This window comes from Vombatus ursinus, unplaced genomic scaffold (genome assembly GCF_900497805.2).
Source record: "Vombatus ursinus unplaced genomic scaffold, bare-nosed wombat genome assembly UNPS02014802.1, whole genome shotgun sequence".
NCBI classification, from domain to species: Eukaryota; Metazoa; Chordata; class Mammalia; order Diprotodontia; family Vombatidae; genus Vombatus; species Vombatus ursinus.
The window spans coordinates 16,492,744-16,504,850 of NW_020954580.1; the positions used below are offsets into that span (position 1 = coordinate 16,492,744).

Consider the following 12,107-nt stretch of genomic DNA (forward strand, 5'->3'; position numbering starts at 1 on the left):
GGAAAAGAAAACAAAATTAAAGAGTTTGGCTAGATAAATTCTGAGATTCCTTTTAATTATAATATGTTACAACTTTGTGATCAGGTTATCTCATAGCGAGTAATAAAGGTTTCCTTATTTGATTACTTTTGCAATGACAGATGGAAATTGAGAGAAGAAAAGAGAATGAAAATCTGAAGGAGTAAAATGAAAGCACAAGGGGATTGAAAAACATTTCATTTCTAATTTGTCTCAAAAATTAAAAAGAAAAATAGAAACAAAATCTCAAGCCAAGGAAACTGAATGGACATTTCAAGGATTTTAAAATAACTTTATTTTGGATCATAGATTTAGAGTTGGAAAAAAAGGCTATCTAATTCCTTCATTCTACAGAAAAAGTTAAGTCACTTGCCCATGGTCTTATCAATAATAAGTGAGAGCCAGGATTTGAACCCAGAACCTCTGACTCCAAAGTCACTGCTTTTTAGTCTCTGCTTTTTATACTACATACTATGATCACCAGCAGTTATATTGGTGCCAGTATCAAACAATACAACTTACAAGTGCACTTTTAACTTATCTTAAGGGAATAAAAGACAGAAGCATAGGAAAATTGGATGTTCCACTCCCAAGGTCTTAGAATAATTTTTAATGCCACAGCTTAAAACCTTCTACTAATAATTAGTTTTTGTGCTGGCGCATACAAAGATTCGAGTGTGATAATTAATGGTGTTAATTTAGGAAGGGGGATTGGTGAGTCATTATGCAATTAATTGTAAGAAGGAAGCAATTCATTTTTCCCCTTTGCCAATTAACAAAATATAGTTTACTCTTACTATATATGAAATGACGATGACAGAAAAATACACTAATTAAAATTTACACTCATTTGATCGTCTTCTAGAAACTTTCTGAGAGGAAGCACCATCAGTTATGGAAATATCTGATTTTCTTTATCAAAGGTCAACATTAAAATGTTGTGTAATTAAGTAAGCTTGTCTGTGAATTCTTTTGTTTGAGAGGAGTAATTTTTTAGAAATAGACATTGCTAGGGGGAAAATTACGGTCAAGACCTTTTGAATATGTTAAGTATCATTAAAAATGAACTATTAATTGTAATAAACATGTTATTACCAAACAAACCAATAATTTGATTTAACATTTATTTGAAGGATAGCACCTTTAAGAACTCACAGACTTAATAATTGTGTAAAGTGGCCCCACCAGAAAATTTCATATGACTTAGTCATGCATTTTTAGTGGGGAAAATAGCAGATGGGAAGAAATTAGATGGTGCAGTGGATAGAAGGCTAGACTTGGAGTTAGAAAGACCTGAGTTCAAATCAAGCCTCAGGCACTTAATTATCTGGATGACTTTGGTCAAATTGCTTAACTTCTCTCTACCGCAGGTTTCTCATCTGTGAAAGGGAGACAATAATGACACCTACCTCACAGGGTTGTTGAGAGGATCTATTGAAACAAATGTTAAGTGCTTTGCAAACCTTAAAATTCTGCTACTACTACTACTACTACTACTACTATCATTGCAGGTATAATGTATACAGATGTGGTAGAAAAGATGTTAGATAATATAGCATGGGCATTATGAAATAAGTAAGTTACAAATAGTGAAGGAGAAAAGATATAATATTTTGTGTGGCAAGAAAATGTGGATGGAGGATGTTACATCATAAGCAGTATTTTGAAAGAAGGCAATAAGTCCAGAGAGGGTGGGAACAATGAGAGCAGTTTAGACAGCTGTGCCAGTGGAAAGAAATGTAGGTGGGCTTGAACACATAGAAAGATGCAGGAACCAAGGTGTAGAGGTCTGCCAAAGAAACACATATTTTAGTTTGTGACATATAATGTCACAACTTTTAGTTCTTAATGGGCTAAAAATGAAGCTTTCTTTAAGAAAATTTGATTTTCTTGGGGGAAGATACTGTGAGTACATTCCCAGAAATAAAACCAAACCGTTTTCTTAAGTTATTGTCCCAGAAATCAAGGTAGATGGAGGAATGAACCATACCAGTATTATGACAGGTAACAAGAACATATTTGCTCAGAAGCAGATAAAAGGAAAGATGTTTCTTGAATGATATTTAAGTTGTAATTTTAAAATTTCTCTTCATTCTCCCTCCCCATTAAATTAGAAGGCAAACACAATGCTCCCTTCACTTTGATGTCCAAGCAGACACACCTTCTTCATTGCACTTTCCAGTAAACAATGTTATAGGAAAACTCCAGTGTGTTGACTACCCAGAACAGAACTATGGTCTCCTTCTTTATTTTAAATTAATTGAAAGAATTCCATTATTAGTGAAATAGAAGTTGTGCCACAGAGTGAAAATTAGACAGTATAGTAGAGTAGGTTATTGAGTTATTATTTGGGGGAAGTTGTGGGTGCAAAATATCTAAAGTGATGTGTTCTGATTTGAGAGATTTAAATAGATGTTTAAAGCCTGTTGGAAATTAGCCCGAATTATCAGCAAGGACCCTGGGCTCAGATAAGGATGAAGTCTATCTTTGAGATGAATTGTTGGACTTCATGGAATTGTTGAAATGAAAAGCAAGAAGTTAAGCCTCGATTTTAAGTCCTAGGTGTGATTGTCAATCTGTCCCACCTGCTGTTCTTCCTGATATTTTGTTCATACGCTGGGAAAATAAAGAATTAGTATCATAGGATTGTAGGTTTAGAACTAGAGGGAACCTTAGAGGTCATCTTGTCCAACTGACTCATTTAGTTGAGGAAACTGAGGCTCAGAGAGGTTAAGTGACTTGCTCTCAAGGTTATGAAATTAGTGAGCATTAGATATGCCTGGAAGTATATCTACTGAACTCTCCAGTGGCTGAAGCTCTTTTGCCTAGGGAAAATTTTGAAAACAGTGAGTCCTGTTGCCCGGGTTTTAATTGCAATAGCTCACATCAGGAAAGTTATTCAGCCATTGCTCACATTTGCAACTATAAACACATCATCTTAGATATTCTGTACACACAGCTTTCCATTCCTGCATATATAAAGGTCCCAATGGTTGTGCTTTTAACAAAAAATAGTCAAGTAGCTTCAGGGACAAGCAAGGAGGAAGAACTCTAGTTCAGAGCAAGAGCCTTCCCAACAAGAAAATGGAGTTTGAGTATTTACAATGTGGAACCCTAGGCTAATTCTTTAACCTCCATGTGCCTCAATTTCTTTATCCACAACATAGAGATAATAGCATTTGCTCTGCCTACCTGACAGGATTATTGTGGAATAGCTTATTAAGCAACTACTTAATATGCTATCTGCCTCATCCTAACACCCAAATTTCTCTTCCATCCTCACAATTGCATGGATTTGTATATGGTACTACAGGCTGCAGCAAAAAACAAACAAACAAACAAACTGAAGACCTAGGTTTATACTGCCTATGTTTTCATTCTCTTCATTCATTTGATTTCACCTTCCTTCCTTCCCTCCTGCCCTCCCTTTCTTTTCTTCCAGAGGGAAATTGTTTTCCAGAATGGGATGGACTAATTTGCTGGCCCAGAGGCACACTGGGAAAAGTGCAGGCTGTCCCATGTCCTCCTTATATTTATGACTTCAATCATAAAGGTATTGAACTCCTCCAGAAATTGTTGATCAAAATCAAAAAGCTAGTTATTTTATGTCTGTGATAGAACTGAAGTGAAATGATCAGACTAAACATGCTTCCTTGCATTTTTTTTTTACAGGAGTCGCATTCAGGCGCTGTAACCTCAATGGGACCTGGGATTTTATTCACAGTTTAAATAAAACATGGGTCAATTATTCAGAATGCCTCAACTACTTCGAACCGGAAAGCACCACAGGAAAGGTATCTGAATGTGGGGTTTTTGAAATACATAGCACATTGACATCTTTGAACATTTTTGACATCACCCAATTATGTATGGAACTCATTTTTCTTCCTTCATTGAGAATATGGAAAACAAAGTAAGAGCAAGACTACAGTCTTAGATTCCTTTAATTCAATGAAGCAGACACTTAGTGCCTACTGTATATACAAATCGCTGTTCTTGTAGATCCTGGTCCTTTCTGATATTGTCCATACTGTGTGAGCTTATTTTCTCTTTCATGCCCCAGTCACAGAGAATGAGACATCTTTGTTCCTTCCTCAGGCTAGGACCACTTCTAGATACAACCAAATGGAAAACCAGCAATGATAAACGAAGAGATTGAACTAGATGGTCTTTAAAAAAGCCCTTTCAAAATCTGAACTCTATTATTCAATACTTGTTTCTTATCTCTTAATGAATAACCTGTTCCTACATTCCTAGAAGCCCAAATTATTTTAATACCTGGCTGCCCCTCTACTCAATGGGAGTACCTTTTGATTTTAGAGACATAGCAGATTTTTGAAATCTTATAAAGAATGGCTGGTTATTAATTTCATGAATATTTGAAAAGTTAGAGGCATCTTGGCATAGTGGAGAAACAGTCACCCTAAAAGGCAGGAATATCTGGATTCAAGTTCTGTTTTTAAAATGTACTAGCTGTGTGGTCCAGGAATAGATTTACTTTGGTAGAGTTCCTTCCCTGAAAGTTCTCTAGATCAATGAAATCACGGTTCTGATTGCCAAATTTTGAAAAGTTACAACTATGAAAGCCTAGAATGTTAGAACTTTCTTCAGCAACTTTAAGATCATCTACTCCCACCCATTCCCCACCTCAGCTTGCAGGGGAGAAACTGAGGGCCAGAGAAATGAAGAGATTTTCCTGTGGCAAAATAGCTGGTCATTGGCAGAGTTGGGACTTGAGCCTTGGACTTTTGACTCCCAGCCCAGGGCTGTGACAACGGAATGATAAGCAAGGTCTCCAGAATTTTTCATTTGAAGTAATATAGAATAGTCTACATACTGTAATGCAGCTTGTTTTCTCATACTTAATAAAAATTCATATAGTACTTCATTTACTTATATAAATGTGATACAATTCAATTTCACAAATACCTATTATATACAAGGTACAAGAAATGGAATGGAATTAATGAAAGGTATAAATGAGATTTCTAAGGATAGTGTACAGATTTTAAATATCTCTCTGATGAAGAAAAAATTTAATTCAGTAATCTTTTCACAAATCATGACTCAGATGCATTTTGACCTTGAGAAAGTCACTTAGACTTCCTCAAACTCAGTTTCCATGTCCATAAAATGCCAATAACTTACCTCATAGAATTGTTGGAGGATCAAATGAGCTGATTATTTATATATCTATATATATGTATATGTATATATATATATATAAATACATAAAGCTCTTTGAAAACCTTAAAGCATTGTATAAATATTAACTATTGTTACTGATATTTAAATTTTAAATAGCCAGAACCTGTCTTCTTCACCTCATCTCTCCACTGCACTAAGGGATTCTATTCCATGCATTCTTTAGAAAGTTGCTATATATTTTGACCCTATATTTCATTACCAAAGATCTCCTTTTAAAACATTTAGTCAGTCTTGGAATTTCTTTGATAATGACAGCAAAAAAAAAATATTTGTATTAGTGTAAGATACGTCAAAAGGAATTTCATCGTACTCTATTCATGATTTTGAATTTTATCTGTTATACAAATTTTTTTATAACATTGAACTACACATTCATTGCAAAACCATTCTTGTTAATCTCACAAAAACAGCATAGTAACAGAAGTAGTGAACATATAATGGTATCTTCAATTTTTTTTAAAAAAAAGGAATTAAATTATAATAGTTGATTAGACACGTACTTTGGAGCCCTGACCAAGTTATATAATGTAATTGGTTCAGTTGTATTTCTAAAGTTTTCTTTTATTCTCAATGTTGAAAATATAATCTCAGAAAATATTAGAAAATTATTTCCCCCAAGACTTAAAGCTTTGAAATGCTCTGAAGTAAATTCTGATATATTTATTATTTATTATTGGTTGTTGAACAAATGACCCTACCTTAAGTGATTAGTTTAGAAAAAGAACAATGTGAACTTTAAAGCTTTAGGGAACATCTCTCTTTAAATTTGGGGAAAGATTACTAAGAAAAATTTTGTCACCTTCCTTTGTACTTGAAAAGATTTCCAAGCATTTCCAAATTATGGACAAACAAAATAAGAGAGTAATGATTTTAAAGGTGGAGAAGAAAAGGGACGATTCAGTTTAGGCACAAATTGATTAAAACTGTTTAAAGCACAAAATTCAAACCTGTTTGTAGCATACCAAAAGGTTACTAACAACATACATTTAGTGATTTCACATCCAAAGAACACATATCATATTTTGTGGATATATTTTCTTTTCTAACAGAGAAGGAAAGTAAGTAGGGAATAATTATGTGACATAAGCTTGTTTGTTTCTCCTCCAGCAAGAGTTCTTTGAACGTCTCTACATCATGTACACTATTGGATATTCCATCTCCTTCAGTTCCCTAGCTGTAGCTATTTTCATCATTGGATATTTCCGGTGAGCAGATTAGTCATGATTCTCTTTCTCTCATTTTCCTCCATACAGCAAGAGTGATCTTGCTTCCTATCCACAGAAGACAAAAAGGTCTCAGGACACTCTATGCTGAAGCACATTTATCTCACATGTTATTTTATGCACTCAGTCTTGAATTGTTCCATTATTTAATTTTGGCAAAGCTCTTATCATGTAAGGAAGTTGGTGAATTTTTCAAAAATCTCAATGGATCAAAACAGAATAAAGCCTAGAAGCAAGCAGATCAACATTGCAATGTATTTGTTTGCCAAAGATAGCTATGTGAGTCATGAAAATAAGTATCTGTGACTTACAGGCTCATTTAACTCATTGTAAACTTCCATTTACACCAATGAACAAAAATCGTTTCTGGGGCATACACAAAGGAAAAAAGCACATTATAGGAGCACACAAGAAATGTAGTTCAAAGATACCTGATTCTATTAGTAAAAAGATCACAATTATTCTATTAATTAGTACATGATCTTCAAGAGTTACCGTGGCCAAAAGTTCATCACCCTGATGCCAAATTTGGGATGATCCTCTCTGAAGTTGCCTAGCTGGTCCCTGTAATGATTTGGAGATAACTAATCCATCACCCAGCCCAAATGTGAAGCTTTTTGGTTTAGAAGAACCTCTCAGACAATGTAGTCTACTGGTATGAATGTCAAGAACCCAGTGTCACCTCTGATTAGCATTAGAGAAGGACTTCAGTCTTATAAGGATTAAATTCATGGACTTTGGAGTAATGGAACTGAGAAAATTTTATTTCTCCCAAACATATTATTTTAAAAGAATAATCCCTCAATTAATCTCCTAATACTCCCTTAACTAGTTGACAGGATGTAATCTCCTGGAGGACGGAACTCTCTTTTTTTGTTTTATCTTTGGATCTCTTGCTTTACACAAAATAAAAGCTAAATTCCTCATGTGTTTCTATTAGGTAATTTTCCTTTGTGCATAAAATATCAAGTTTCCACAAAACACAAAGTAACTCACTTTAAGCCAACTAGTATTTATTAAGTATCTACTATGTGTTGGGTAAAACCAACGCATCAACCTAGTCTAAGAGTACATGCAGTGCACATACCTAGTCTCCCACCTTTGCAAAGAAGGCATGAATGAAAACTCACATGTACCTTCTTTAGGGACAAGTTTAGTCATTATGAAGTATTTATTTTTTTGTTCTTTCCACATATTGTATTATCATTATTGTATTTATTTTTCCTGATTGGGTCTAGTTCACTTGGCATGGGTGAATAAATTTTTGCCATGCTCCTCCATATTCTTCATTTTCATCATTTCTTATTGCTCACTAATATTCCATTATATTCATCTACTACAATTTATTTGTTTATATTCTAAATAATAGGAATCTACTTTGTTTCTAGTTCTTGGTTGTTACAAAAAATGCTGCTATAAATATCTTGGCAAACACATGAGATCTGTTTTTCTATCTTTGATCTCCTTGAGGCACATTACTTTCACTGGGATCTCTGGATCAAAGAATATGGACATTTGATTCATTTTTTAGCATATTTACAAGCTGAATTCCAGCATAATTAGACCAACTCTAATTTGCTCCTTTTCAACATAATTTATTGATTCCAAAAAAGTTTCGTTGGGATAAATGTGAGACATTCAATAACTTTTAGTCCACCTAATTTTTCACTGGACATGATATGAAATTTCATTCATTTGCTATATTTGAGTTGGGGAACATGATAATACATAATTTTAAACATGTAATTAGATTTCAAATAATGCCCATTTTAGTAATGACCCTACAGTTATGTCTGGGATCATAGGTTAACAGATTTGCAAAAGGTCCCATCTTCATTTAGATTCATGGCATTTCTCATTCCCTTTTTTCCTTTCTTTTTCTCTCAGTTATTCTCTCCAAATCTGTCCCTTTTCTGTTTCTTGTCCTCAGGAGACTGCATTGCACCAGGAACTACATCCACATGCACTTATTTGTTTCATTCATGCTCAGGGCTGCAAGTATCTTTATTAAGGATAAAGTGGCCGATGATCATGTGGGCAGGAAGGAGCTGGAATCGTTTATGATGGGTGATCCACGAAATACAATGATAGCACCCCCGGTAGACAAGTCACAATATGTAAGTATTGTCTGCTCACAACTAATTAGAACCCCTTTCAGAAAGAAAAATTAAACGCGCGCACACACACACACACACACATACATACACATATATGTACAGAGGAAGACACAAGAATGCTACCCATTGGGCTGATGCTACTTGGCTATCTTGACTGCTTGAAAGTACTCCTATGAGCACAAATAGAACTTCTAGTACATCATTCCCCATCACTGATTTCATTGTTTCTCCCATTCCCTTTAGATTTCCTCTTTAAATTTGTTCATCTCTTGTTCATTTCCTGTGTAAAAATGGATGGAGCTTTTCATTCAAGAAATCTCTGGGATGACAATAGCAAAAAAAAAAAACATTTTAGATTGAATTACATTTTGGAGTCTGATTCCCTGACATGTATAGAAAATTCAATGTCATTAGACTCCCTTTATTATGAGCTAGTCATCAAATCATGAGACATCTGGATGGATAGTGATGGTCTTGAAGAGGATGTTTTTGTTCTCCTAAAGGTGCTTTCCCTTTCTCTTTCTTTGTTTGTATATCCATCCTCAGAATGGAAAAAAAAAACAATCCCTAATCATTCCCTGGATAACAGAAAATGTGTGTATTGTTCAAATAATGAGCATGACTTTTCCCAGTTGGTAGAGAGCAAAGCAATCACTCATGAATTCAGGCTATTGGGCTTCTGTGGCAGTAGTATATCCAGGAGCATTCCAGTAATCTCGACCTTAGCAACAAGAATGGCATATGCTCAATCAATACCTGAGTTAATCCACCAATTTGTTAGTTTCACAGGTGAATCATCTTCTCCCTGCTTAATAATAGATTTGTACTACTAAACCATTACAATGTAAACTCTTTCAGGGCAGAGACTGTTTCTTTACATCCCCAGAGTTCATCACAGTATCTAACACAGAGTAGAAGTTTAACAAATAAATGCTTGTTGACAACTATTATCTTTGAACTTCTTAGAGGAAATGTGCTTAAAATGCAAATTTGGTTTTTACATTATTGTGTAAAGTGATACAATAAAAACATAAAGAGAAGACCCAGCCCTGAGGTTTGAAGTTTTGAATAGTGTCATGTTGACATTTAGCTCAGTGGAGAGTTCTGCCATGGAGACAGTAATGCTTTTCATTATTTTTAACAGGTTGGGTGCAAGATTGTTGTTGTGATGTTTATTTACTTCTTGGCCACAAACTACTTTTGGATCCTAGTGGAAGGCCTGTACCTACACAGCCTCATCTTTGTGGCTTTCTTTTCAGATAGCAAGTATCTTTGGGGCTTCACCTTGATAGGCTGGGGTAAGGCTTTTAGCTTTCTTTTTCATCTGTCCTTTAAGATTAAATAATTTTACTGACAATATTATCTTTCTCCCTCCCTCCTTTCTTCTCTCAACTGTAGGTTCCTGCATTGTCTCCAACTCTGCTGTCACTGTCTCTTCCACTGTCTATTTCAGCCTCTCTCTTTCTCTTTCTCCCCTCTTTCTTTCCCTCTGTGTCTCTCTGTGTATCTCTGTCTCTGTGTCTCTATCTGTCTGCTTCTGTCTCTGTCTCTGTCTTTATTAGGAAAAAAATTATTAAAAGTCTCTCCTAAGTACTATGGATATGAAGAAAGGCCAAAAAAACCACAGTTCTTGATCTCAAAGAACTCACAAACTAATGGGGGAGTCAATATGCAAACAACTGCGGACAAAAACTCACTCTCTACACACACACACATACACATATTTGTCTCTATGTCTGTCTCTTTCCCTGCCTGCCTCCTCTGCACTTCTCTTCTTTCTCATTCATTTTAATGACATAGAAACACAAAAGAGAAATAGAAGAGTCAATACAATCCTCTTCTGGAAATTACACTGTACTTTTTTTGTATTTCATTTTTAAATTAGTGGATGTGTTAATACCCTCATTCCCTAACCTGATTAATTAACTTGTGAAATGAAAGAAGGAAGGAAGAAAAGAAAAAGTATGTAAGTGATAAACTAAACAGTACAACTCACTGCTAGGTGACACAGTGGATAGAGTACAGAGCCAGGAGACAGGAAGATTCATGAGTTCAAATCTAGCCTCAGACACTTACTGGCTATGTGACCCTGGGCAAGTCATTTAACCCTGTTTGCCTCAGTTTCCTCAGCTGTAAAAAGAGCTGGAGAAAGAAATGGCAAACTACTCCAGTATCTTTGCCAATAAATCCCCAAATGGGGTCCTGAAAAGTCATATATAACTGAAAAATGGTTGAACAACCCACTGTCAACACTCCCAAACTGCAAGGTTAGTGTTCTAGTACTAGAAAGACAAATGGTTAAGTTACACTGCAACATGACATGATTTGAGAAGAAAGGTCATATATTCCACCATTTTAAGGCTCATAAGAAGTTAAAAAGTTGAGTCTGTTTACAATTAGGTAAAGTGTTTGAGGGAACTAATGCTAACCCTCCTCATCATCAATTATTCTTTACAATGAAATTTGCTACAAGCTAAACATAAGAAAAAGCTTAAAAAAAAAAAAAAAAGCCCTTCAGGACTTAAGAGTCCATCAGCAGCTTCCAAAGACTCCTCAAGATAAAGTTACCCATTTCCTTGATTTGACTTAATATATTTCAGGTTTTTTTTTTAAATTTGGAAGCAAGACATGCTGCTAGTCTTGCTAATTAATTAATAATCTTTAATAGAAAATAAAATCAATTGAGTGGTTCATTTTGCTATGACAATTCACTTATGAAAATATTATAATGATAGATATGAATAAAATTCTAGTTCTAGAGGCAACCTGCCTAAGAAACTCTCATGTCTTTCATTAGCAGTTAATGAAGCTAAATAATATTACTTTTTATTGCAACCAAACCCATATAGCCACTGTGTTATTCTTCATTCTTTCAAATAACTAATTGAAACTCTTACTCTTAGTTACTTAATACACATTCAATTTGTGGGACTTGTAAAGAATTGTGTTAAGTAACCTGCCTCACTATAATGTGGTTTTCATTAAAACTCAAGATGGAATTTTTGACGTGTTCTAAATTTTATTTCTCATTAATTTGGGGGGAGGGGTTTAGATTTCCTGTTATTTCTTTGTTGTTGTTGTTGGTGTGTGTGGGTGTGGGTGGTGGTGGTTTTGCTCTGGATTGCTTGATGTTATTTTCTAAGAAATTAAGTCTTCATTCTGAGAAAGATTTCAAAAACGGAATCCACCCTAAAGTGGCTATAAATGATATTTGTAAATTAGAAACCTCAATGAATACATGAGAGAACATTGTACTTTAAATACCTTCCTGCTGTTCAGGCTATTAGCTATATTACATGATTAGCCTTGCCCCCTGCTACTTGAGGATATTCCTTGAAAATAAGGTATACGCTTGATAACTTAAAGGTGTCAGTAGAAATCACAATAACAAATGCAACAATGGGTCTACATGTGGAATATTTTTGTGTAAATTGAACTTGATTTTAAAAATGTTATTTTACTTTCATTTCAATCTTTTGCTTATATATCCCATTCATTTTTAATCTATCCATACCCTACCCTTGTATAAAAGATTAAAAAA

The 12,107-nt window shown here is 34.7% G+C and overlaps 1 protein-coding gene across 1 annotated transcript in view; it reads left to right on the forward strand.

The window, feature by feature from the left end:
* Positions 1 to 12,107, forward strand: part of PTH2R (parathyroid hormone 2 receptor) — a 119,994-nt gene that overhangs the window by 39,165 nt on the left and 68,722 nt on the right. The window contains exons 3-7 of the mRNA XM_027873892.1: positions 3,461 to 3,571; positions 3,691 to 3,812; positions 6,334 to 6,431; positions 8,380 to 8,566; positions 9,711 to 9,864. Of these exons, the coding sequence (XP_027729693.1) occupies positions 3,461 to 3,571; positions 3,691 to 3,812; positions 6,334 to 6,431; positions 8,380 to 8,566; positions 9,711 to 9,864 (672 nt within the window). The remainder of the gene's footprint in view (positions 1 to 3,460; positions 3,572 to 3,690; positions 3,813 to 6,333; positions 6,432 to 8,379; positions 8,567 to 9,710; positions 9,865 to 12,107) is intronic.